Genomic DNA, 25,765 nt, shown 5'->3' with positions numbered 1-25,765 from the left:
AGTGTGCGTGTGTGTGTGCGTGAAACTGGCCATCCTAGCTGTTAATGTGAGGCTCAGACAGAAACAGTGTTTGGAGAAGAGATTACCTGGAATGAAAGAGAGCCAAAAAGAAGACAAAGAAGGAGACAGATAGAGAAATGAGACTGGCAGTCTGGTTTGTGCTCATGCTTCTTCTAAAATAACATTTTGTATTTTGATATTCAGTCTGTGTGTGAGGATGTGTGTTTATAATTGCCTATTTGCATGAGTTTGTTTTGAGTACCCATGAAAATTGTATGTTCACATCTTACTGCAAACATGTATCTTTTTAACCCTCTCAAACTGTGGCCTTGGTGTAGAGAGTAATCTATAATTATAAATTCAAAGTCATTATAGTAATACATTATTAATTTCTAATTATGCAGCATGTGACACAATGATAAATGTTTGACTATAAAAAGATGTTCCTCGTGTCTGCAGAAACAAAGGTGAATGTACACAAATGTCAATTAATTAGGTACAAAAGTTGCTGTCCTAGACTTTTTTTGACACACTGCTGCACCTCTGGCAGTGAGATTTTTACTTCAGTCTTCTAAAATACAGTAGAACACTTTAACTGGGACAAAATCTGATAAAAATCATGTCATATGCATTGGGTCTAAATTAAACTGGGGCGCAGTGTGACACTGCAGCCTCTCAGGTGGCTACTGTAGATTATTTTTATATCCGCAGAGTCGTTTTCTGGAGTGCCAGGACAAATTCTCCTCTTCTCGCCCCTCCCACAACCCCTCTTTTTCTTCTTTCCCTCCCTTCTCTCTTTCTCTACCGCCCACCTCTTCAAACTCTTCCCTTGTTTTTCCTCTCACCTCCATCTCTTGAACTCCCATATTCATTTCCTCCTCTTTTACTGAGTTATCTAACTTAATGTCTTCGATCTGAATGCATTCCCTTTGTATGCACCTCAACTATAGCTTCCATATGTTACCCTAAAGCCTTTCCCCCTCATACTGCTCACTCCTCACTCTATCTTATAGTCAAGAAGAACAATGTCCTATTCTCAGCATCGCAACTATTTCCTCATATTCAGCTTCTCCTCATGCAATATGCCCTCTCCATCTTTATGTTGTTTCTTGCATGCCTCCAGCTCTGTCAAAGGGTTAGCCTTTGCCTCCCACCTTCTTACTCATTCTCTTCTATATATATATACTCTCACACTTCCTCAACCTGCTTCCATCTCCTGCCTAACCTCAATATCGCCAGCTCTTGCTGTTTTCTCCCTAATCTTTATATCAATCTCCATGCTGCTGCCACTTCCTCCGTCTCGCCTCTTTTGCAAAACCACAGTCCACTTCTAGTTAGGCAAAAAGACAGTCAGGATAGTTATGATGGACGCTTCATTGCTAATCAGAAAAAGAAAACAATAGCCTACTGTCCCTGTTTATGACAAGAATCTTGTCCAGATTTTCTTAACACTTGGATGCCAGCTGGTGCTTGTTCTTCAGTAAAAGTTTGGCAAACAAACATGTTAATAATCTGGTGCACAGCTTTCTTAATATTTAACAATGAATTAACAAATCCTTAAAAAAAATCTAAATCCTCACATTTTCTTCATAACCAACCAACTTTGTTTCAAGAGTGAATCTTGCTCTTATAATATGAATATCTTTTTTACAAGAGCTGTCACGATTCTAAATGAGGTTTCTATTTCAATCATCGAAATCAAAAGCACAATTGATGATGCCTCACAAACCAGTGGTCAGGCCATAAAACCAATGATATACTGATCTTCACAAAACAAGACTCAACTCATTTAAGGTCACGGTCACACATGAGCGAATGCAGGCGAGTGACCGCCGAAGAAATATTTGTGCTTAATGTGGGCAGTGCCTTATGTGACGAGCACCGAAACCCAGCGTCAAAGCTAATGTTAGCTAGCTTGCGAATAAATACCACAAAATATTTTGTATGTTTTGATACATTCTCCATTATCTTGAATTTTCTGTGGCCGTCTCCTGACTCATGGCAAGCCAGGCAGCATCTCTTTTGTGGGGCTGTTTGATATTTTTGCAGCCAATATTATACAATATCTGCAGGTTAAACATAGCAACATCAATGTCTCCTCCGCATGGAGATTTTTGCTACTGGTTGAGGCTGCAACTTTTGTAGAAGTTTACCAAAGTTGAACTCCAATCATTGCAAAGATGTAATTTGCTTTGCCACTTAAAGTGAATGCTTTATTTGCCCCTCAGCTCACAATGAATGCAAGTGTATAGGAGGCTAATATTTTTATTTCGCTCATTTGGCTGTACCCTAGCAATGGCAGAGCTATCAGTTCTTTAAAAATGTTTAGATCGAAAATTTTATCCAATTATGACCTTAAAATTGAAAATCAAACTGAATTGTGGATTTGGATATTTGTGATACCACTACTTAATACATACATACAGTTTGAGTTTCCAAAGTCAACAATAAACCTTCATGCTTATTTCAAACCAGTTTGTATGATTGTAATATAGGTCTGCTATTACACAAAAACTGTGGTTTGCACTGTTTAAACAGACACTTGCCCTGATTTCTTTTTAATCACTCCAGATCAAACTTTTCCAGCTGTCCACCTTCCCTGTCTGTCCATCCGTACATTCCTTCACAAGGGAGTTTGAGCCAGAGCTGCTGTCTTCATGCTGTGTCCCACCCTACATTTTTAATTTTTCCTTATCATCCAGCTGCCACTGATACTCCATGTAGGTCAATAAAGAGGGCATGCACTCACAAAAACATCCGCTCTCTCTAACACACACAAACACAAATAAATGCACAAAAACTGAGATGAGTGACAAAAAAAAAATACTGTGTGTAACCCCATGTTAAAAATTCCCAGTGTTACACAAATATAAGTTCATGCACACTAACACACACTTGTACACAGTTTGTTGGTACTGGTCAGATACAGAAACATTAGTTTGTTGTTGCATTTTACTCCACTACATTTCTAGGGGCTTTAAGAAAACACCACAGAGTATTAGGAAGAATACGAAGTCTGCTGCTCCTCTCCCGTGTAATGTTGAGTTCCCTAACAAGAACTCTGCTGCCACCCAACTAAATCCCAGAAAAAAAGCTTAACAAAAGCCCTCCCTTGGTAAATCTTGTATACACGCGCGCGCACACACACACACACACACACACACACACACACACACACACACACACACACACACACACACACACAGTCCCTGCAGAGATTAATAAATATCATCTAGATCTCACAGCTCTGATGGACGAGGCTGACAGAGAGGGTCTGGAGCCTGTCAACACAAGCAGAGCACTTTGCCCCCCTCTCATTCAATTTATCCCAACCTCTATTTTTGATACTCTCTTCTTTATATTTCCCTCATTTTCTCCCTCCCCGGCTTGTCCCTTTTTCTTCTTATTTGATCTCTTCGTGATTAATTAGAAGCTGGTTTGGAAAAAGGCTGTTAATTGTTCTGATAAGGGTAAAAATGGAGGAGACACACTGATCAAAGGAGGATTCAGTTTTATATTTTTGATCAGAGACAGACTGCTGTGCTCTTTTAATTGAACTAGCGGGTTCCATGTAGTTGAGGGTTGTGTGAGTAATTGTTGCTCGGTGTAGAAAATTGATATGTAGCTCACTTAAAGCACCTCTACAGAACTTTGCAAAATCATATCTGTGTATAAAATAATGGCAAAAACAATATTTTCAATATTTGAATCAACACTATTGCACAACAGAACCTTAAACTTTTAGGGTCATACTGTATGATTCAATTGGCTACAACATGCCTGCTCATATTGAACATAGATATACAAACCCTGATTTAAGCCATCAACAATTTCAAAAAAGCTTAGTTCAGTTTTATATCACAATAGTCTCAAGACTACAACTTTAGCCGCAACATGTAAACAACTACTTCAATTGCATTGAAAGTAACCCACTACAGTTTATGACAGATCTTTTGACAGCAGCCGTGTGGGAAATCAAAGACAGCCAAAAAAAATTTATGACCTGCCAGAAATCCATATAGTCGTCCTACAGACCGAAAGTTGATCAGGCATCGCAACCGCCCTCAAACTGCATGTCAAACACCAATCAATATGGTTGAAATCCAGCCTAATTCTAAGATTAGTCAGGGGTGATCAGTTTGAGACTAAAATTCTAAAATCAGGCTTGATCTGTACAGTGTCTGCACAGCTTGATTAAAACATTTGCTTGCTTGAGAGACAGTAAGGTTAAGTGTGGGTGATGCACTCACACTGGTTGACAGATGTCAATGACATTTGGTTGAAAGTTGGCCCAAGCCACCTATTAAGCATAGTGGAGGTTTCTGGCACAACTTCACAAACTTCCAATGTGCATGATGAATAAAGAAAGTCTTGAAGAAGTCAAAGAGCAACACTTGAAGTTTAAAAAAACACTGATGATGATCCTGATGAAGGCCACAAGCCAAAACACGTTGGTCTAATAAAGTTGTTCTTCAAACTACAAGTGTTGCTGGAGCTCTTTGTCCTCTCCAAGCCACTTATTACACACTCACTAAACATCTCTCCCTTTTTCTCAAACAAAAACACACAAATTCAGTGTTGTGCATATTGATAAAATGGGGTTTACCTTAAATGGAAGAGACTTTTCACTGCAGGGGCTGATGGGTAGAGACTGGAGGCTGCTGGCAGGACTCGTCTCTGTGCTCTGCAAAAGATAAAAACATAAACATTAAGATGAGGTTTGTGATATACACACTGTAAGTGATAAATGAGTGACGTGCCCAGAATGATTTTCACAGGATCAATCTCATTTAATACCTGTCTGTTTTTTTACACAACCCAGGAAGCTGGGTTGTGTAAAAAAAGCTTATTTCCAGCTCTTAATTCCTGCAACTTAATTTTGTTGTCAATCAATACAGAGTGTCCCAGGGAAGACGTTTTTCTGAAGACCAACCAGGAAGCCTGATTCGCCCCGATTCCTTCATAAAAAGCCTATGACATTTTTCCATTGGATTTTGGATCATTTCAGAAAATAAGCTCTGTGGTAAAAAAAAAATGTTTATGTTACTTATACGTTTTGTTCAGCAAGATAATCTTCACAAATAAACACCACTTTCAGGATTTTTGAAGTCTAAATGCAATCGTAGTAAAGTAAAAAGCTATTGCTAGGCTAAAACGAACTACACCATGGTCGCATGATTAATGCTGCCACCACCACAACGAGGTTGTAAAGCTGTGTTTGGCATGATTTGATGTGATGATGTTCTGTAGTCTCATTTAGCCGCTTGTTTGCAACGGTCTTTTTGAATATGCATTAAAGCTTCAAAGTTCACGAGTGGGCTATTTACTGACGTATTTTATGCTGTGGAACAAAACATGAAAGTCTCTTCAGCTAATACTAACCACAGACCTTATTTCAGGTCTCATTTCAAACCCACTGACTTTGAGACAAAGGAACCAGAGGTGTTGAAGTGCTAATTCATTTTTGGGTTTTAGAACTCATTATTGAGGTTCCCTATTGGCAAAAACATTACACAGAGAAGTCTGGCAACTCATACAATAAGAAAATGAGAGAGAGGGATAATATATTAAAATGCAAAATTATATCTAGTCTCTTAATCTAGAATTAAGGCACCTTTTGCTCATAATTGGTTTCACAGAACTTGACTATATGAACACAACTTCATACTGTAACTTCTTTCCACCTGGTTTCTTACATAATCTCTGTGTTTTCTAACACCAGCTGTGATCAGACACATTTTGGCTCTGCTCCTCGACACAGGTGTCTTGTGGGCAGAGAGCAGGGGCAGCTAGAGGGGTTTCCACACAAACACACACACTTCTGAAAGAGAGCAGACGCTGGTCTAAATGTCACCTGTGACGGCTTATGATCGGACAGATGGTAAAGCTGGAGAGGATAAAGTCATGTCTTTAGGCAGGACTGCTGATATTGATGTAATGCTACATAGTAAGGACATGACAGCACACACAAAGAGGATGTGACAGGACACATGACAGAGATATGTCATGGGACAGGGACAGGTAAACTGTGAGCTAGTAACATGTTCCACACACTTAGCTTTCTGAACAATGTGTTTCTTGCCATATGCTGCCCTCTTGCAGATTTATATGAAAGCCAATGCCTCTGCTGTTTGAGAGAGATGACAATACTTCCAGTCAGGACACCCAAAAAAAGGCACTTTTTAGGCTAAAATCCTGATTATGTTTGTGCATATTTTTTGGCTTGGTTTCAGTCTCTAAGAAACATCAGAGTCCAAATCTTTGCACAGCATAAACTTGACGGTTTATTGGTTTGGCTGACCTTTTAAAGAAGCATACCTCCCTATCAGAATTATAGGTGCGCTATGGCGTCAGGCCCTCAATGTGTCATCGGTGATCAATGCCTTTCCCCATGTGGAGAGACAGGCGCACACTCACTGACGCCCAAACACTCTCCGCCTCTCTTTCTCTCTCTAACACATACACATTCTCTTTAAGGTCACCCCTGTCCCACAGGCCTTAACACACAACTGTCCTCACAATTAGATGTGGTTCAGTAAAAAGCCTTTCAGATTTGAGAATGGGGAAAGCTGCCGGGGAGCTCTGGATTTAATGACTTGCACTACCCAGGAGCTAAATGTCTAAAGATGATGAATGGCCTAAGAAAGGAAAGCAGGTTTTGTAGTTTGATACACCCATTTAATCACATTCACACATCAGTTAAATCAAGAAATGAAAACCTTCAAATAACTCAAGGTGCATTTATGCCCTCTCTCTCTCATTGACATTTGGCTTTTCTTATCGGAAAGCAGCGCCATTAACAAAATGCTGTCATGCAATTTAGTGAGTTCTGTGGCAAACACTGGGTGAGTGTTTTGAATTTGAAATGCTGTTCGGGCATTGCTGAGTTTTCTTCTTTATTTATTTTAACCCTGGATTTCTGGAGTTCTTATGTTAGACTAAAGCTGTAAAGAAATGGCTGCAGGGATGAATACAACTGCCTCAAAAGTAACAAACAACAGCATTTTTAACTACGCTTATAATACAGACAGCTATCCTTATAACAACACTACGCCGCTGAAAAGATTTGGTGGAGGCAGCAAAGAATAAGCTGCTGCCACAAGTCAAGCAGTGGCCTCGGGGGTCAGAGTCACTGGGACGGACGGAGGGGCTGCAGAGGCACAAGCTAACAGGGCCTGGCGTTGCATGTGTGGATATTGCACAACCATGCCCACAAAGGCTGTGAGTATATGCTGTAACGAATAGGACCGTCACAGTTTTGCTTGAATCCATGGCTGACATTGACAAATGGGGATCATTGTGTTGGGCACAATAATGCACACATGGACAGTGGCATTTTAGAAATGTTCCTCCAAGCAGCCAACAGGATAAACTGCTGAGAATGAACCAAATCAGGGAAGGATGGAGTCGCTACAGCTGCCTTAAATATGCTAATCTGACAAAAATGATGCACAACAAACAAATTATATGGTGTGATGTTATTATCTGGCCTGTTGGTCATGCGTGTCATGTGTAATGATATGCATTCTTCTTTGCTTTCTGTAGGATACCAGCATTTATATCATAACCTGTTTTTTTAAATTGTCATTTTTAAACCTTAAGTCGAAACAGCAGAGGGAGAAGACAGGAAATGATGGAGAGACATGCAACAAATGACCCGACTTGAACTGGGTATGTTAAGGTTCATGATTTGCATCTTAACAGCTCTGTGTCATGGCCTTTTGACAGAAAATCAGATACTGGCATGTTGTTGTACTTTTTATCATTTTATTCACTGCTTCCAAGTCTTCTTACTGACAACTTTTGAGCCACAGTAAACTTCTTTATCCAAAAAGCTGGCTAACACAACTGAACTAAGTGTGCGTTGTCTCAGAGGGCAGCTAGACTTTTTAAAAATTAAATTAAAAAGTTTTAGTGCTCAGTCTATCTTAAGGCATAATACATTACATAACTAGCTACAATCTGGGTAATGTAAGACGATGGCTATCTTTCTCTGCAATGTTTCTACCAAAACTGCTCCACAGTCCTGACTGTTGATTTATATTATTGTATTTGTGGGCAACCTTAAAGTTTAACAGAGTGACAATGTCACTTCTCAGGTATGATGTAAGTTTGACCAACTTGTACTTTGTTTTAGGTTGCTCAATTATAATTTAAGAAAGTCTTTGCTACAGTAATGACTGTTTCAGAGCAGAAAAGATGGAGAATGTCTATGAGATACTGAGATAAATACTGAACTTTTGGACTTGAGCACCTGGTTGATAACTGTTTACACTACAGACTCATATAATGAAGTGAAGACTTCATTGAGTGTAATATTTGGCTAACTGTCACTTTCCAATATATTAACATCCGTTAGAGACTATTTCTAGAGATGAAATGACGAGCTGAAGCTCAGTGAGCTTGTGGTGGACAACCAGGGGATCAGGACAGAGCACAAAGTTGTTGTCATTACAGCAGACAGTGTTCAAATATGGATGTTGCTGCAAAGAAGCTACAAATTCCAAAACGTGGATACTTCACGACCATCTTTAACTCAGCAGCACAGAAGATCTATACAATCAGCAGTTTCAAGGTGCTTTTCAGCACCTGACCAAATGTCTCAACTTTTGTTCCTGAATTATGGCGTTGAATAATGGCCAGAAAAGTGTTTTTGGGTTTTGTCCTTTTTCGAATTTGAAGAAGTTCCCTCAAAGCTGAGATATTGCGTTCATGAGAGGGGAAAAACAAATAGATGGACAGATGAACAACCCAAAAGCAAAATCTTTGTCCACAGCTGTCACCGGTGCTGTGACTGTGACAACAAATGAATGCAACAGAAGATTGGGGCTCAATACCAGAAGGTCAGGCAAATAAAATGCAAAGCATACAGACATGCCGAGTCACCCTCCCCTTGCCACAGAGTGGATTACATCCGTTGATGGCGGGTAACAAAATTTGCAAGTTAATGACACAACAGAGCAAGCAAAGAGGGCAAAGTATCCCCTCTTTCATATTCATGTTCTGCTGCTGTGCTGCGTACCCCCTGTCTCTCTCTTTTGCTCTCTCTTTAGTCTCTCCATTGCCACTCTAGTTTATGTCTCTCTCCACTAATTATTATCTTATCATTTTCATGTCTCATGTCTCACTCACAGCTGTCCTGGGAGGGAGAAACAGAGCGATGAGGAGTGACGAGAAAGGGAGAAAGTCATACATATGCCTCTGTGGACTGTAATTCACAGAAAGGTCCTCACAGCAGGCTTTGATCTTAGTTTAAAGGTACTAATGGTGGGGTATTAGGGAAGGTCTGGTCACCCTTTTATATGTCTTTTTGTGTATTTGTATTTGTGAGTGTGGGTCTGTATAATATTGCTGTATTTTGTAAAGGTGAGTCACCCATGTAGATGACAAGAGAACAGCAGCCAGACATTGATAATGGATGCTCTTACTGCTCAAATACTGAAGCATATGGTATTACTAACATCCCTCTTTGGTATGTAAATGTATATACTTTCAAAATATAGGGACAAAGGGTATTTGTGAAAATATGGGCACTTTCATTCCAAAGCAAAACGTACACAACCCAATATATTAAATGCCACCAAACACAAACTCCCACATAACTAGTTCCATTGATGTTGTGCTTACACAACTTTGCAAAAATTTGTACAATTGTTTAGGCCTCAGTGTAATCATGTTCTGGCCAGGTGTGAACTCCAAAACTGGAATTATAATCAGCAGTTGATTATAAGTTTTATCATTATGACTGAGAATCTTCCCCAAGTCAAGCTTTCTGCAAATTGCAATTACCCTAAATAAAAGCATGCAACACATTTAGAACAGTTTTATGTTCTCTTGAGAAAAAAAGAAAAAAAAAACATGATAAATTATCAAATGTAAATGCTCTACAAGGTTAAAAACTAGAGCATTATTACGTTCTATTTATATTCTGGTGTAAAGCAGTCCAACGACTGCATGACTGCACAGGGCCATCAATATGGTTCCCTGGCTTTTACAGTTACACCTTGCACAGCTATTGCTACGTGTCACTGCTAAGTGATCATTACAGGTAATCACGCCTATAATGATGTGGATGTAATTTTACTAGTTTTTCAGATACTCACACTGAGATGGCCTCATAGCCTCAGGTAAAACTTTAGCTTTAAGCAAGCTAAAGCATATAAAGAGCAGAGTGATACTCTGAAATAGGAGGATTAATGTGCAAGTGTGTGTCTGTGTGCATGTAAAGAATATGATGGCAAACGCTCAAATAAGCCACCCAGCTTCCTCCTCCAAATGTAAAATCTGATTAAATTAACAAAACAAAGTGATTACAGAGACCTTTTAAAGGTGGAAAAGCATCCATTTTGAGATGATTTCATGGACATGAAATCGAGCTGATTAAAACGGGGAGAGAAGAATTTGTCAGTGGAGCACTGAACTGTTTTGGTTCGAAATGCCAATCGCGTCTTATGATTTGCTAACCTCTTACTCTTACTGGTTTAAAATAATTTAATGCATTTATAACTTGATCAAAGAAGGGTCTGTTGAGGTGCTGCAAGATGAATAACAATGAATATTGGCCTCTAGTTGTGTTATTCCTGTGCTTTGTGGCAGTCAGTGTCTTAATCTCAGCATGAACCCGTGTTAAGAGGAGTCTGCATGCTTGTGTCGGTGTGTGCTCGTGCATATCCCACCTCCTGCAGCGTCCGTCTCAGTCTTAAAAGCAGGGTTTTGACAGCAGTGCAGTCCTGCTGCATCAGTCGGAGTGGAAGGGTCTCCAGTCCCGGAGGTAAAGGCTCATCTTCCCTTCCCAAACCCAGCCCCGAGCTCCAGTCAGCAGGCAACAGGCTGGTCGGCCGGCAGGGCTCCCTGGAGGGGAGGTAGAGTGGAGCGAAGGGAGAGAAATAAAGAGACTTAATGTTACCATGAGTCAGTGTGAAAATGTGATCATTGACCTGCCTTCACTGCTCCCCACTGCTCTCCACAGGCAACCAGCTCATCCTTGCCTTTGATCGCTACTGATGGTGTACATGACATATTACACAGCACTGTCAAGATATCAGCCGCTTCTGAGAATCCCAATAGTTTGCAGCATTCTGCGAGATATCATGTGCGGCAGAAAAAAAAAAAACACGCACAGGCTTGGTCTGAACAATAACTTATCAGCATGCAGAACTATAACAGCTGCTCTTTTTATAACTTTTTCTTAAAAAAAACAAAAAACTATAAAATCAATCAAGTCTTTGTCTTCTTATGATTTGAGCACTTTGACTGGCTGTTTAACTCTATAAGAAACAGTGATGTCACCAAAGTAAGACATTTCTCTCTCTGTTACAGCTACACATAAAAATAAAGCTGCCCCCCTTTTTTGTTATGGAATCCATTTTTTATTGTTCGTTATGTCTTATGTCTTTGTGATATGCATTCTGTCTGTCTTACTTGTCTGTGTTTTGTATGCACCTGCTGTGGAAAAGAATGTCCTCTTTGAGGAGAAATTATCTATCTATCTATCTATCTATCTATCTATCTATCTATCTATCTATCTATCTATCTATCTATCTATCCATCTATCTATCTGATTATTAGATGCACAGATATTCAGTTTTGTTAAAAGCATTATGTGAAGATTTGCGTCAGTTCTTCACAAAGTGGTTTTCAAAGGCCTCACAGCGTATGAGTTTTCTTCACAGAGTTCTTAATATGGAGGTGGCTAATAGTGCCCAACTCCATAAACAGCACTAAACAATGGCAACAGTGCTGACAGAGCTAATGGTGTTAACTTTGGGGTAACCAGAGGGTGGGCGCAATGCTTTTGCAATGCTTTTGCAATGCAGCTGTCCTGATATCAGTAATAACCACCATATGAGCACAGTGCAAAGCAGCAGCAATGAGCTAAGAGGATACACACATGCACAAACATGCTTGTGCAGCTTTAGACTTCATTATTTGATGACATTGCTATACCATATCTTTATATAACAAACAGCATACAGTGGTTTGCTGCTACACCATATGGATAAAAGTATTGGGCCACCTACAAATTACACCTACAGGAGCTTTTATGACATTCCATGTGTCTGCGGGTATGTTTGCCCATTCATCCAGATTTCATACACCTGTGGCAATGGGACTGAATGAAACACCGGAATTCAATGATTAACAGGTATGGCGAGGAAGTTGTGCAGTGTCCTCCTGGGGGACGTGTTGGTCTCCAGATTTTGATGAAGAGTGGTGCTCTTGATTTTCACACTTCTGTTTGATACAGAGCTGCGGACATGCAGGCAGTGAGTGACACGGAGGACATATTTGGTAAATAGGGACCGCTATGCTTGGCAGCGATGAATTTGCAGCTCAGGGCAAGTTAATATGCTGCAGTCTCTGGCATTTGTTTGATATCTAGTGTCAGCAAAAAAATTTGTTGCACATTTGCGACCCATCGTTTACGAGCATGAGCATATACCCCCATACATATCAGGTGAGGTCAGGGCTTTCTAAAAAGGTGGCGATCAGATGTCTGACCGTAAACAGCAGGCATCCAAGTGACACAGTGCCAAAAACAAATGCAAATACAGTGAGGCAAAATGCCAAACGAGGGTAAATCTGGGGCTGACGTTTACTTATTTATGAACAGTAACCAACAATCCTGCATTGTATACTGCTCTGAATGTTACATACAGCTCCTTTAAATAAACGAAAGTGAAAAGACAAGAAAAACAGAAAGACAAAAGAGAGGTTTCTACAGAGGGGAAAATAAGACAGGAAAACAAAGGTCAGCTGATGACCAAGACCTGCAACACAGCAGCTGCTCCACAGGACTCCCTCAGGACTTCATTCTAATGAGCACTCAATTCTACAATAAGTCTGTTTTAAGATGATTTAAAACAGACAACACCAGGTGATAACAAACTCCCACACAAACAGACAAAATAAAGGCACATACAAATGCCTGTGTGTCTAGACACACATTCACACTAATGCATTCAGAGATCAAAGAAGCCGAAGCACATGAGTCCATCTTCTAATCCTGCATCTCACCATCATTAACAACTCAAAAGGATACTTCACTGTCAAGAGCTTTGATTCATTATAGCTCATCACAGCTGTGTGATCCCGTCTTTGTGTCCTTCTCATATTTTTTTGAGGATTCTTAATGTAGTGTTTTGTGTTATTGCGTGTCCACAATTATACTTCTGCAGAAACAACCACTGTGTGTGTGCTGATTGTGTGACTGTGACTGTGACTGCGTGTGTGTAGGAGATCTCACAGTTGGAGAGCTGCATATCAAACACCTTTCTAATTAACAAAGCTTTCAATGTTAAGCGCAGCAGACCTCCTGGCCGTTTGACAGATAGAAGGGATGAAATCTCTCTGAAAAAGACAAGTTCATGAGTCACTGTTTAAGGCCTGATTATTAACAAGCCTCTGAACCAATAAAACTCTCTACTCCTCTGCACAGCTGCGACACTTTTGCGCTGGTGTGGGGTCGGACTCACATTGACACAAACAACAGGGGGAGATCAGACAGGCCACTGTTTTAATTAACTGTCCCATTTGAGAACACAGTCCATTAAGCAGTAAACGGGCCTCTGGAGCAGTATGTCTTTGGTCTCCGGTGCATGGCCTCTGTTCTTTTTCTCTCACCTTCAACACCTATTCAGTGTAGCAGAGGACAGATACTGGGAGAAACTTTAAACAGGAGTCAGAGGTGCTCAATGTCAAAGCATTCCTCATCTTTCTTTGCCTTCCAGCCAGCACTAAAACTCAATTGAAGCACCACAACTAAAAACACTGACCTTATCTATAAAAACTAATATCTTCATAGTCATTCGTGGCTTGGAGCCCACTTTACTTGTTCTGTCAGTTTGAGAGTTTAAGTTTAACCAGAAGCATATTTTTAACTGCTTTACGACGTAAGACTACTTTATATTCCTCCAGACTTTAAAACAGTCTCAAAGCAGAGATCAGGCTCTTCTTCTGTTTAGTAGTTTCAACTGTTTCAAAGAAATTATGTGACTAATGTTTTAATTTGGTTGGTTACATCTCTGCCTGGCCGCTCACATGTACAAGATGCCAAATACATTAGAAAAATAAATGCAACAGCTTACTTTTTAATAATTTGTGCATTTTAAATGATATTCCATGAAGGCTGTGTGGCTGATTTTGTGCATAATTTGAACTTTTGAACTGCAGTATTTGATGATTATGGGGTAGTAAAAGATACACTCTGAAAAGCATTTTTTAATTTGCACATTCTCATTTTAGGATTAACATAAACCCTCAGTAAATAGTTGTTCATAGGTTCATTTAACACTCTTTTCACCCAGCAATAACTATGAAAGAAGTCAAAACTGTCAAATTACGCTCAACCTTTAAAGTCTGGCCTGGCTATGTTCATGGCTACAGCTACCATGAAGAAAGAAGTTATTAGCATGAATGAATGTCTGGTTAGCTAAGAATTAGAATGAAGAAAATCTAATAAAGACAACAGTTAGAGTACAATGAAATTTGAAATCATCAATAAGCAAATAAGCTATGGTATTTGAGTTTAAAGCTGTAGTCAGTAATTTAAATAAAATCAACTTTTTGTCATATTTCCTAAAACTATCACTCTATCCACACATTAGTACAAAAGACAAATAACCTGTGAAAAAAAAATCATGTTCTCCTTTCTCTTTGTGCTTCTGATGGCTTTTACAAGAATCCATCACACAAAAATACCCAATCAAAGCCAAGGAGTCTCTAAACCAAGATTCTGTTACTGCATTGCCTATTTCTCGCATCAGATGTTTTCAGAAACACATTTTAGTGTACTGTTTAGCTGTAAAATGAGAACGTTTGTGAACCAGCCACCATGTGCGAGCCAAAACTACGCACTAGTTGGACTAAACTTTCTCATTTTACAGCTTAACAGTACACTGAAATATGTTTCTGAAAAGCTGAGAAACAGGCAAGGCAGTAACAGAATCTCGATTTTGCATAAGATGCATGAGAGACTCCTCGGCTATGATTGGATGTTTTTGTGATTCCTGCAAATTTCATTAGCACAATGAGGAGGAAAAGGAATATGATTTTTTTTCTCAGAGATGTAACACTATATGGATAAGGACAGTTTCAAGATTAATGAGAAAGTTATTTGTATGAAAGTTATCAATGTTAAGCAAAAATAACCTCAACACTGAGTTGTGTAAATGCTGAAACCTGAACCTTTGGAGGGTAAAATCTGCCTTCTTTTATTGACAACTATTAAAAAGCAAACACTGTCGGATTTTCTATCAATAAAAATGTGAAGACGACCCTGACTTGGTCCAAAGAGATTTTCCAAATGTCAAATGTAACAAGAGCTTTTTGAATGTTTAGCTTCAAGGCTGATGTGTTTTGAGAGAGTAAACTAATAATAATGATAGATCATGATTCTTCCTCACAACTGCACAAAAATAAAATGTTGGCTTTTAGCTTTGTCAGATTATTACTGAATTGAATGTGAAGCCTTTATACAAGTTATCTTACTGGGTGCACAGTACCATGACATAAACTATTATAGAAGGAGTAAACAAGCAGGTAACAAAAAAACACAGCTATTGGAGTTAACTTTACTGTAGTGAAAGAATAATGCTGTAAACGCAATGTAAAAAGTATTGTGTGCTTAAGGCATGATTGTCAACAGTTTCCCCATTTCAGGTAAGAACGCTGACATAAAGTAACTGGCAAAAACAACTAAAATGAACCAACAGATTAATCAAACACATCTGAATAAACTACAGTCCCGCATTTCTCAGCATAGTTGTGATAGTATTTTGACAGGAATGCATCAAGAAGGGGACTGTTTAGCTCACCTTCTTTATGACATTTTCAAAAGGTGAGCCAAGAAATACCAATCTCCTGTCTAAAAACCACAAAGACAACCAGTGAGCTCACAGTCTGCATATCAAGAAAAGGAGGAGAGGGGAGGGATGGCAGCAGAGAGAGGCAAGCATAGACGCAGTAACGAGCTCTTTATCATCAAGAGACCGTGTTCACTTTGACTGATAGCCATTTAGAGGGTAGGTGAGGGGAAATTAGATGCCTTTAGTCCCATTCTCCCAGAAAAATCACGTAAACAGTGGCGGCAAGCATTAAGTTGGACAGCAAATTCTCCGGGAAAAATGTTCTCTGAGCAAAACAAGACCATATCACTAAAATATCGATCAACATGAGCAACTCCAAAGAATTCTTTCTGAAAAGGTCGGACTGAATTGCTCCCTCATTTGCCCTGATACTTTCTTCTTCACTTGTTCTTCAGACAACCCCTCTTTCTTCTCTTCGCCATCTCTCTGTCTTTTTTTGACTCTCTATTCATCAATCATCCATCCTCAACCGCTCTGTCCAAGCTCTTGTCTTTCTTACTTTTCTTTGTTCACCTGCCCTTCGCCCAACCCTTGTCTTCTGTCTCTACAGCTCCCCTCCTTGCCCCTTCATCCCCACCCCGCCCCCCTTATCACTCTGACAACCACTACACCCACCTGGGGCAGTTTCAAACCCTGGGGTGTCCCCCTGGGGGTTCTGCTTAGCTCCTCAGACAAACGTCATCATCAAAATAAAAAATAAAACTGACTTGACTCGATGAAGCCTGCTGTCTTCTGAGGACAGGTGAGCTCTGTCTGGTGCTTTTTTCCCACTTTAAACTGTATTCGATGCAGCTTTTGTTCCTGCCTAGCATCTCAGGTTAGAGCGAACTTTCTCCCTTTATTTCTCTGTTGCTCAACCCTGCTATCTCAGCTGGATGAATTGAGTGTAAATAAATGACATACGATCAATCATGCACTCTTCTCTCTGACAGCTTGTGTCAAGTGGCGCAGTGCAGTGACACAAAAAAGTTTTTTTTCTGCACTCAAAGTTGTTTTTAGTTTTGTTTTTGTTATATGTCTGTGTGTTTCTCTGAGTCTGACACTCCTGCCCTTTTGCTAGCTTTCACCAGGGTTTGGATTCTTCTTTTACCTCTGTGGTGCACATCAAATCCACAGAGCGACGGCAAAATGAGTGGGAGAGGGGTTCAAACAACACTCACCTTCCTGAAACTATAATAAAAGAGGCGCCTTTATGCAAGGTATTTACTGGTGCAGGTGACAAGAGGTGTAATGTTTCTGGTCGGGCTGTAAATGTGTTTTACTGTAGGGAATTATTATTTTAACATGGGAAAACCACTAAATCTCATCTTTACAGTAATGTCTGATTCACTCTCAGTACTAGGTTATTGTGTTTTTTAAAAGATGCAATAATCTCTATACAAGGGCTGGGCAATTAAACGAAAATCAATCGAAACCGACATTCAGAACCTCTAACTGACGTAATCCTGCCCATGTCAGTTATTTTGGTTATTTAAAAATTCAGTTAATCCTTTTTCCCTACCATGGTTGCCAACTCTCATGCATCTGGCGTGAGTCTCACGCTTTTGGGCTCTGTCTCACGCTCTCAGGACACCGAGGAAAATCTAACGCCAAAATTACTGTGACAGCAGAAGTGTTGAACAATAATATAATGCAGTGAACGATTTTGACTGTAGAATACTGCTGAGACAACCGAGTCATATTGTGCTTCCACGGTGTTTCATTATCGCGGATCAAACAGCTGATTGTCCAACAGCAGCGGTACAGTATAAATACAATTGTATGACATTATGGTAGCTAAGAAGTAAAAGTACCAGTTTAAGGTTAAAACAAATGGGCTTGATTTCTTCAAAAGTTTATGCGTTAATAACGCGTAACACAAATTCATTTTAAAGCCACTCATTTTTCTTTGTTTGTTTGAATGACAAGTTCTCCCATAAATTTGTAATTACTGTCTATTTGCACAGATATATATATATATATATATATAGCAACAGGAAGTAAGCCTTTTAAGCCAATTATGAATGAATGGAATTTGCGTGTCCAGCACCACCTAGTGGCCACTGATAGTGGTGCAACATGTAAATTATGTCACTCCAGGGTCCAAACTCTCTGCATGCACTATCTGACTTTCACAGAAATAAACGACCACATCAGCCGGAGTGCCGCCAGGGAGGTGCAAGGGCCCATTCATCGCTGCTTGCAGCTTTAAATTTTTTTATTACTGTATTTCTATTTTATATTATCACATACTTTGTGCTGGTACTTATTCCTACTTTATAGTTCTATATGCTGGGCATCAGAGCAAATTTAACAAACCACAATTTCCCCCAGGAATCAATAAAGTATTTCTGATTCTAATTTATCATGCTGTCTTTAGCAGTACAAACTGCATTTAGTAATTCTTTATTTTGCCTCTATGTCCACCTACAGCTAGAATGCAATGTCATTTTATTGTATGTCCTGGCAATATTCAACATGGTTGCAGAAGTAGTTTATGTATTGCCTGGCAAAGCTATGTTGTGAAGTTTAGGATGATGGATGGGCACTAGGGATGGGTGGATCGCTACCACCCGATCAAAACTTTGATACTTACAAGCTATTAATTTCGTATTTATTCCCTTAAAAAAAATATTGATAGTAAATACATATAAATAAAAGACATGGGTGGTTGTATCTCTTTCAAATGTCTGCAGCACAAATATAATGTTTGCAGCAAAACAGCTGATAGCCTATCCTGTTTCCAAACCATATTCAAATAGCACAAGGGAGACACTTTGTTTGCTCCAGGGCCAGAGTCAGTACTGACGGCCCCAAAACAAGACACGGAAAAAACTTTTGCTGGTCTTGTTGAGCTGCAGCATTTATTAGTGCACTAACTATAAACTCTACTGTACACACACTTGATCTCTTCACCACTAAACTTTAACTCTCCTTTGCCCCTCTGCACTCGCAGTCATCCTCTCTGTCTTTCGCTCTACCACCCACTCCTTACAGACACACACATACACACACCTCATCACCACCCAGCAAAAAACAAACATGAGAGATGGCAGAAAGGGAAAATAGAATGGTGTGGTGCTACTTTTCACCTGTAGACAAAAACATAGCAAAATTCATTATTTGTGACAATAAAGTGCCACACAGCAGTAACCCTTTTAAAATAGTTATAAATTTCTATTTTTAAAATTCTAGACTACTTTTATATTTATTAGCACAAATGTTGTACTCATATTTGCATTTATACGGCATTTGTTATTAATAGCTGGTATGTATCATGTGATATGCCTTTAAGTGTAATTTTTTTTCTTAAATATTACCATCATTTTAAAAAAATCCCACACTCATTAAGAAATGATGTGTATCAGTGTCATATCAAATTTGAAAATCTGGTATCACTCATCCTTTACAGGCATGCAAAATCCTTAAGTCTGACAAGACAGATCAAGTTTCATGTCTCATTCTGTACCAGAAGTAGGTTTTTAAATATTTAGACATGAACACAAAGGCCCTAAAAAAGTCATACCTCAATCAAGATTTTATTATCACATGCAAATATTGAAGGAATAAAAACAGAAAAATATTGGCAGTATATCTGCAACGTATTTTTTAGAAGTGACCTGAACTAGCAATGGGCTATTTCCTATACATACGTTTATGGTTTCTGTGGTTTGAACTTTTGGATCTAAATCTCCCCTCAAGAATTTCAGCTTAATTAATTGAGCAGTAAATGAGGCCCAAGTTTGAGTGGGTGTGGAAGAAACAAAAAACGGCCAGTGTCTGAGGTATATGCAAGTGTGTGTATGTGTGTGTATCTATGTGTATATGTGAAAGCATGTCAGGTGCATGTTTTTGACCATAGGTTCAGAGAAGACAAAGTCATTTTCCAGCTAAGCACAGGTCTCATCTGCAGGTAATTACCTCACACATACGTGGATGAGTACTCACCAGACACACACACACACACATACCAGGAAGTGCACGACACAGTTGAAGACAAGTCTGTTCAGTGATGATAGATGTTATACAGGCAGGGAGACCGTTCCTCTACTCAGGGTCATCTGTCTTTTCACTGTCATGAGCCGATAGCCCGACACGCTCACTCTATTTCTCTTTTTTTACTACTCTCTCTCACTCTCTTTCTCACACACACACACACACACACACACACACACACACACACACACACACACAGCACCTCTGAACAGGTATTATGTATCTGAGTACAGGGAACAGGGCTTTGTGATAGGAGTCAGTTAGAAAACTACAAATGGGCAAAGTCCTAATTTGAATTTATAAATATGTAGTATTACACCAACTAGTGGCCAACACTGGCACTGTGCGACCATGTCAGTGTGAAGCATAATTACAACTGAATACATGGATTAAAGTGCAATTAAAAATGTTCAAAGAATTGTTTCTCTTCACAATCTTGTTATGGAAAATTGTAAGAACTCAAACACACATAAAATAAAGCACAAAAACCACTGATGGGTTAAAGATTAGAATTACGTTTGTAGAATACTAATTGAGAGACAAACCTTATCACGAAATCCAGAAGTCAGGAAGAATAAGTACATCTTCTAACAAGAGATACAGACAGCATCTTTAACAGTTAAAAATCCTGAAAAACATGTTTTATTTTCTTTCCACTGAACTGCACATGCCAACTGTATCACTGCGCAGAGGGAAGTGTGCATCTACTCTTGGACGAAAGGCTCATGACAGCGCAAGATGTAAAAATTAAGGCGTCCTCCTTGGCGAGCTAAGTCGTGCTAGGTGAGCTAGCTTCTGCGTAGTGATTTGTTTGGCGCATGTAGTTCAGCAGAATGAAAATAGTTCATGCATGAAACTGCTCACAACAAGGTCTGTGAATTATCTTGAGTAACCAGGTCATGATTTCTGGAAAGAGACATTGCTGTTAAATTTTCCAAATGTATTTTTTTGACGCTTTGGGCTCCACAAGCCGAGTGTCATCTAGTTCTACTATATCTAAGAGAAGGCTAAAATCTCCAACACTCAGCAACTCACACCAAAACAAACGAGATTGATAAATAGCATTACGGGTAAGAGAAAAAGCATATATTTTTTGTGATGAAATTTCCCTTAAGCACGTGTTTTTGCAGTCTCCATATAAAGCAGTGAGCAGAGTGAACAGAGTCACAGTAATAAAAGTGAATAAATTATCAAACTAATGTTTCATGCAAGTTTACTGTCACAGTCTTTCCCGAGTAATTACACAAAGTAGGAAAAAGTAAACAGGGGAGGAGTGTGAAAAATGCTTCCCTCCTTTCCATTGTACTGATATTTTTCTTTAGCTCTTTTTGCCGTCACAATACATTTTATCTTTTGTCATTTCTACTTCTGTCTCATCGCATTTTCATTTTTCTCTTGCTCACCTCCTTTTCCTGTTTTCTCCTCTTCCTTCAATATGTAATTTCTCCTCTTTTGTCTTCCTCTCCCTTAAAACCTTCCTCACCCTCCCTCTGCCTCCCCCCTCCCTCTCCTCTCAGAAGCCGTTTCTCAATAGCAGCGTTAGAAGTGATCCATTTCACCAACCTGAAAAAGCCAATTATCTACCTTTTTATGACTTTCATTATTTTACCACTCAAACAGTGCTTTATTACTAGGCCATGGCTCCCAGCACATACCTGCACAATCATCCACATAAGCAATAAACAATGCACGCACGCACACACATAAAGCCAACAATGAAGGGACACACATTCCTATATGCACGCTTTACATAATGTTCAGTTAACGTTTGAAGTGACAAATAATGACTGCTAGTCAAATAAATTATGTGTGATTGAAGTGCATTATGTTTAGCAGCAGTGAAGAGGGGTGGGCTGTACCCTTGTCAATCAGCCATATGAAGACTGCATTGTCTCCAGAATAATAACAGTAAAAGACACTTTAACACTGAGAAGCAGCGAGAGAGGCAGTCAGTCTCATATGCCAACTTTTCCCTCATTAATTTTTTACTGACAACAAGGAACACATTTATGGGGACAATGCAGTATGTGTGCGTGTGAGTAGCACAGACATCTGTGTGTCATGCGTGCACTTATATGCATGCACAAGTGAAGTATAACAGCATACAGCAGCTATTGGAGAATGATCGCCCTCATTTGTCACTCCTTCTTTCCATCTGACAGACACAGTGTGCTCATCTGCATTCAGCACCTGAGGCTACGGATGTTTAATGCTGCCATTAAACTCATCTCCGACATAAAGTGCATCTGTGACTAAAGAGTGAGCACAAGCCAAGCTCCAGGCAGTGAGTCTAATGGTGAATTCAAGTCTTCAGACACAGAAAGGGAGAGAATATAAAACAAATTTAATATGGCAGGGGTAACTTACTGATTAACCTAATTGTCCTCTCCGCTTCAGTTTGCACTCTACACTCTGCACTCTGAGTCTGCACTTGTTTTGTAAGAAGTCTGTGCTGTCATCCTATTTTTCCTTAACCTTTAGTTTACTCCTGCTTCTCACTCTATTTTTACCTACGACTTTCTGAGGCTGTCCACTCATCCACTGCTTTGGCATCTGTGATTATCATGACGGTAAACCATAAAAAGGTGGGCTAAAAAACACTATACCAGCTTTTTGTGGGGGAGCAACCTTAGGGAGTTCTCAGAACATACTTGCACTAATTACTATCAAAACTTCTTGTTGCTTGGAGAGATCTATTTAATATTGGTCCCATGTGTCACATTACATTTTCCTATTTCAGAGAAAATCGCCAAGCCACATTGCCCAAAATGTTATCCAATATTGAAGCCTTCAAGTCATATTCCACTTAAGTAGAGCTTTCTTACTTTTTAGTATTAAAAAAAATGTCTATGAGTTCATAAAGTCCACTATTAAGAGTGACTGCCCCAGGAAATCTAAATGTGTTACACTGTTGAGTTTATAGTGTTATACAACCACCACAGCATTTCTTCCATTGTTATTTAATGACGCTGGTTCCATTTATTCAAAAGTAACTCTGTCTGTTTGAAATCTTGGTAATGAGAACTGACTAAAACAGCATTATTGCTAAAGGTGACAATAGATCTCAAAAGCAACCACTGGTTGACTGAGGCAGTTTTATTTTATTTTTTCATAAACTCAAATCAACAAATCCATGTTAAAAAATGCAAATTCCCCATCCAAAGGGAATTTTTATTTGGAGGGCACATTAAATGTTCATCTGTTCTATTCATTAAGGACATGAGAATTTCACACTATTTATTCTAATACCATGATGATAAAGGATCAGAATTTCAATTACCTGATAATGTGTTGTGATTTTGTTTATTCAAGACACCTCAGCCTCTATGTGCCTCATCTGACCCTGCAGCTACGAGAAGCTAGAAGTGTCAAAGACTTGCAAAATAAATATAACAGTAACACCATTAAAATGTATATAGTGTATGCATCAGGTAACATATTTTTTAGCTTGAAGGAGCAGTGTGTAGGATTTAGTGACCTCTAGCTGTGAGAATTGCAGATTGCAAACAACTGAAACTCATCCGACGTGCCAAGCGTGAACTCCCAGATAGGATTACATCAGGGTTTATTGTTCGGGAGGTTTTTACCAGGAGCCAAATTATCTAAAGAGGTATCCTCCTCTCCAAAACAAACGGACCAGGTGATTAAAACCAGTAAATATACATTTAAAATGTAGGTTTTCTGTTGTAAACTTTGAGGAGAAAACACAGGGGCAGACCTGTACTGCAAATTCCGAGTCTAAGATATGTATTTGGTAAGTGTACAAACACAGCATGTAGCTAATTTTTTTATGATGATGGTCTGTAACAACACCAACAAGATCAAAATAAACTAAAATGGTGTCCCTCCCTCTTCATCTTGTTTCCTCTGGTCATTGTCAGGCTGCCTAATTTCCTTTCACAGAGCCAAATATATTGTTAAAGATGAGTCATAATTCTGATTTGTTATTTTGTTGTGGCATTATTGTCACTGCCTTGATAAAATAATAGCACAGTTGAACAAAGGTATCAGTACTGAGTCATAACAGTACACATGATTAAAATGACAGTGATCCTGTATGCACGCCTTTATTGTGACAGACTCTGTATCAGGGTCAGCTCTGTGTCAAATGTTAAACTTCATATTTTCGTTGACAGCCATTTTGAATAAATGTTACTAAATATTCCCTTATTAAGACCTGTTAGTCATGTTTTGGTGTTGGTGCACACAAATATAATTTCCTGTTCACAATCACCTGCATAAACTCTGATTCTCAATAAATAAAATGGAAATGTGCCAAGGTACCAGAAATAAGCTTCTCTAATCCAAGAAAGGCATGTATGCTCCTCGTCTGCTATTCTTTAAAAGCTGTTTCCATGGCAATACTGAAACATCCAGTATATCTGTCTAAAAGAAAATTGGAGAGCAGGATATGAAGACGCGAATGAAATGTTTATCAAAATAGGAAACTCTGAGTTACCTAGTTATGTGTTATGTGTATAGAAGGCTATAATGACTTGCTTTGATTGAGTACTAAATGTACTTTACAGTATGTAATGTACAGTCTACAAAATTTAACAAATGGGTCCATCTGTATGAAGGGAATTTAACAGTGATGGGAAACTGGATTGCCTGGCTTTGTTGATATCAAGAAGATGCCCACCAACACCTCTGATTAAAAGATTCTGTCTCTTTTAGCGCCCATTAACAGCAAAATAAAAAAAATTAAAAAGTTTTACATGCTATAATGCTCTGCCTCTTGACAAGTTTATACATCCACCTGGCACTTCTGTGTCATCTGCAGCAATAGCATGGGTTTGCTAGAAATGCTCAGTGAGCACAGGTTTTAGTTTAGTCCCCATGGGGTTGGGTACCAAACTCTGTACCTTTAACGGTACCCACTGAATTATGTCAGTACTATTAAATATAGATCCAGTTTAAGGCCTCTAGAAACGTGGCATGATATCAGTAAGAAAATGTTAAGAATGCCTATACTATATCAAATTGAGTGTCTTATTAAGTATCTACAACTCTGAGTTAAAATAAATGTCCCCAACTATTAAAACAACTTAGCTCAAAACAGCTCATTTTGAGGATAGCATTTCTCCAGACTGTGTGGGTGTGGCAGATCACAATTTAATTGAAACTTCGATGCCACGTTTGTCAACTGTCTTTCGTCTCCCCGACAGCCAAGGACCAAAGCAGGACCAGCGTGGTACAGCCCTATCTGTTCCAGCCACAAGAGCGTTTTATTTCTACATGAATTAACAAATGGTTAAGTTCTTCACACATTCAATCCGTTTGGTGTTGCTGCTCCTTCTCCCCAGAGTGCCCAGAGTGCGCTCTGACACTCCCAGAGCGCAGTGCTCTGGATAACAGAACGGTAAATTTCAACAGCTCTGGGGATATACAGTACAAACGGTCCAGTTTGTGCCAGAGTGTTTCCAAACAAATCCTATTGAAAGGAACATTGAGGCATGTTTAATTAGTATCAACTGACACCTGACTTTGAATTTTTGATTGGCTTCATCCATATTACGTGATATGGATCGGAAAAAAACACAACTAAATCAACCCAGCTTCAGGAAACTGAAAACTTGGATTGAGGCTAATGTCTGATCATTTTTTATGCTTTTTATTGTGCATGTGAAATCATAAATTACATTCTAAGAAAGCTTTTTGGTGATCTGGGCTCCCAGAGGCTTTAAATCCATTAGTGCCACACGTCAGTACCTGAAAGTGCATCTAAACCTAAACAGGTTTAGAGAAGAGGTTGAACTGCAGCAAAGAGCCCCAAAGCCTTGAAGCCAGCTAGGAGCTCAAAGACCAGCAACAGAGCTCCACAAAGCCGCCTGGTTCAACTTCAGACAGGACACAACTGTGCGCCAAAGCTGGGAAGCTTTTTACAGAGCTCCGCAGCCATGCTGTCAGGGAGCAAAAACTCC

The 25,765-nt window shown here is 39.3% G+C and overlaps 1 protein-coding gene across 1 annotated transcript in view; it reads right to left on the bottom strand.

Annotated features, from left to right (window-relative positions):
• Nucleotides 1-25,765, bottom strand: part of ccser1 (coiled-coil serine-rich protein 1) — a 156,079-nt gene that overhangs the window by 93,260 nt on the left and 37,054 nt on the right. Inside the window, exons 7-8 of the mRNA XM_042488761.1 lie at nt 10,677-10,851; nt 4,607-4,684 (exon numbers count right to left, since the gene is read on the bottom strand). Coding sequence (XP_042344695.1) covers nt 4,607-4,684; nt 10,677-10,851 — 253 coding nt within the window. The remainder of the gene's footprint in view (nt 1-4,606; nt 4,685-10,676; nt 10,852-25,765) is intronic.

This window comes from Plectropomus leopardus, chromosome 6 (genome assembly GCF_008729295.1).
Source record: "Plectropomus leopardus isolate mb chromosome 6, YSFRI_Pleo_2.0, whole genome shotgun sequence".
NCBI lineage: Eukaryota > Metazoa > Chordata > Actinopteri > Perciformes > Serranidae > Plectropomus > Plectropomus leopardus.
Note: the sequence above shows the minus strand (reverse complement) of the source record. Positions and strands in the feature narration are given on the sequence as shown.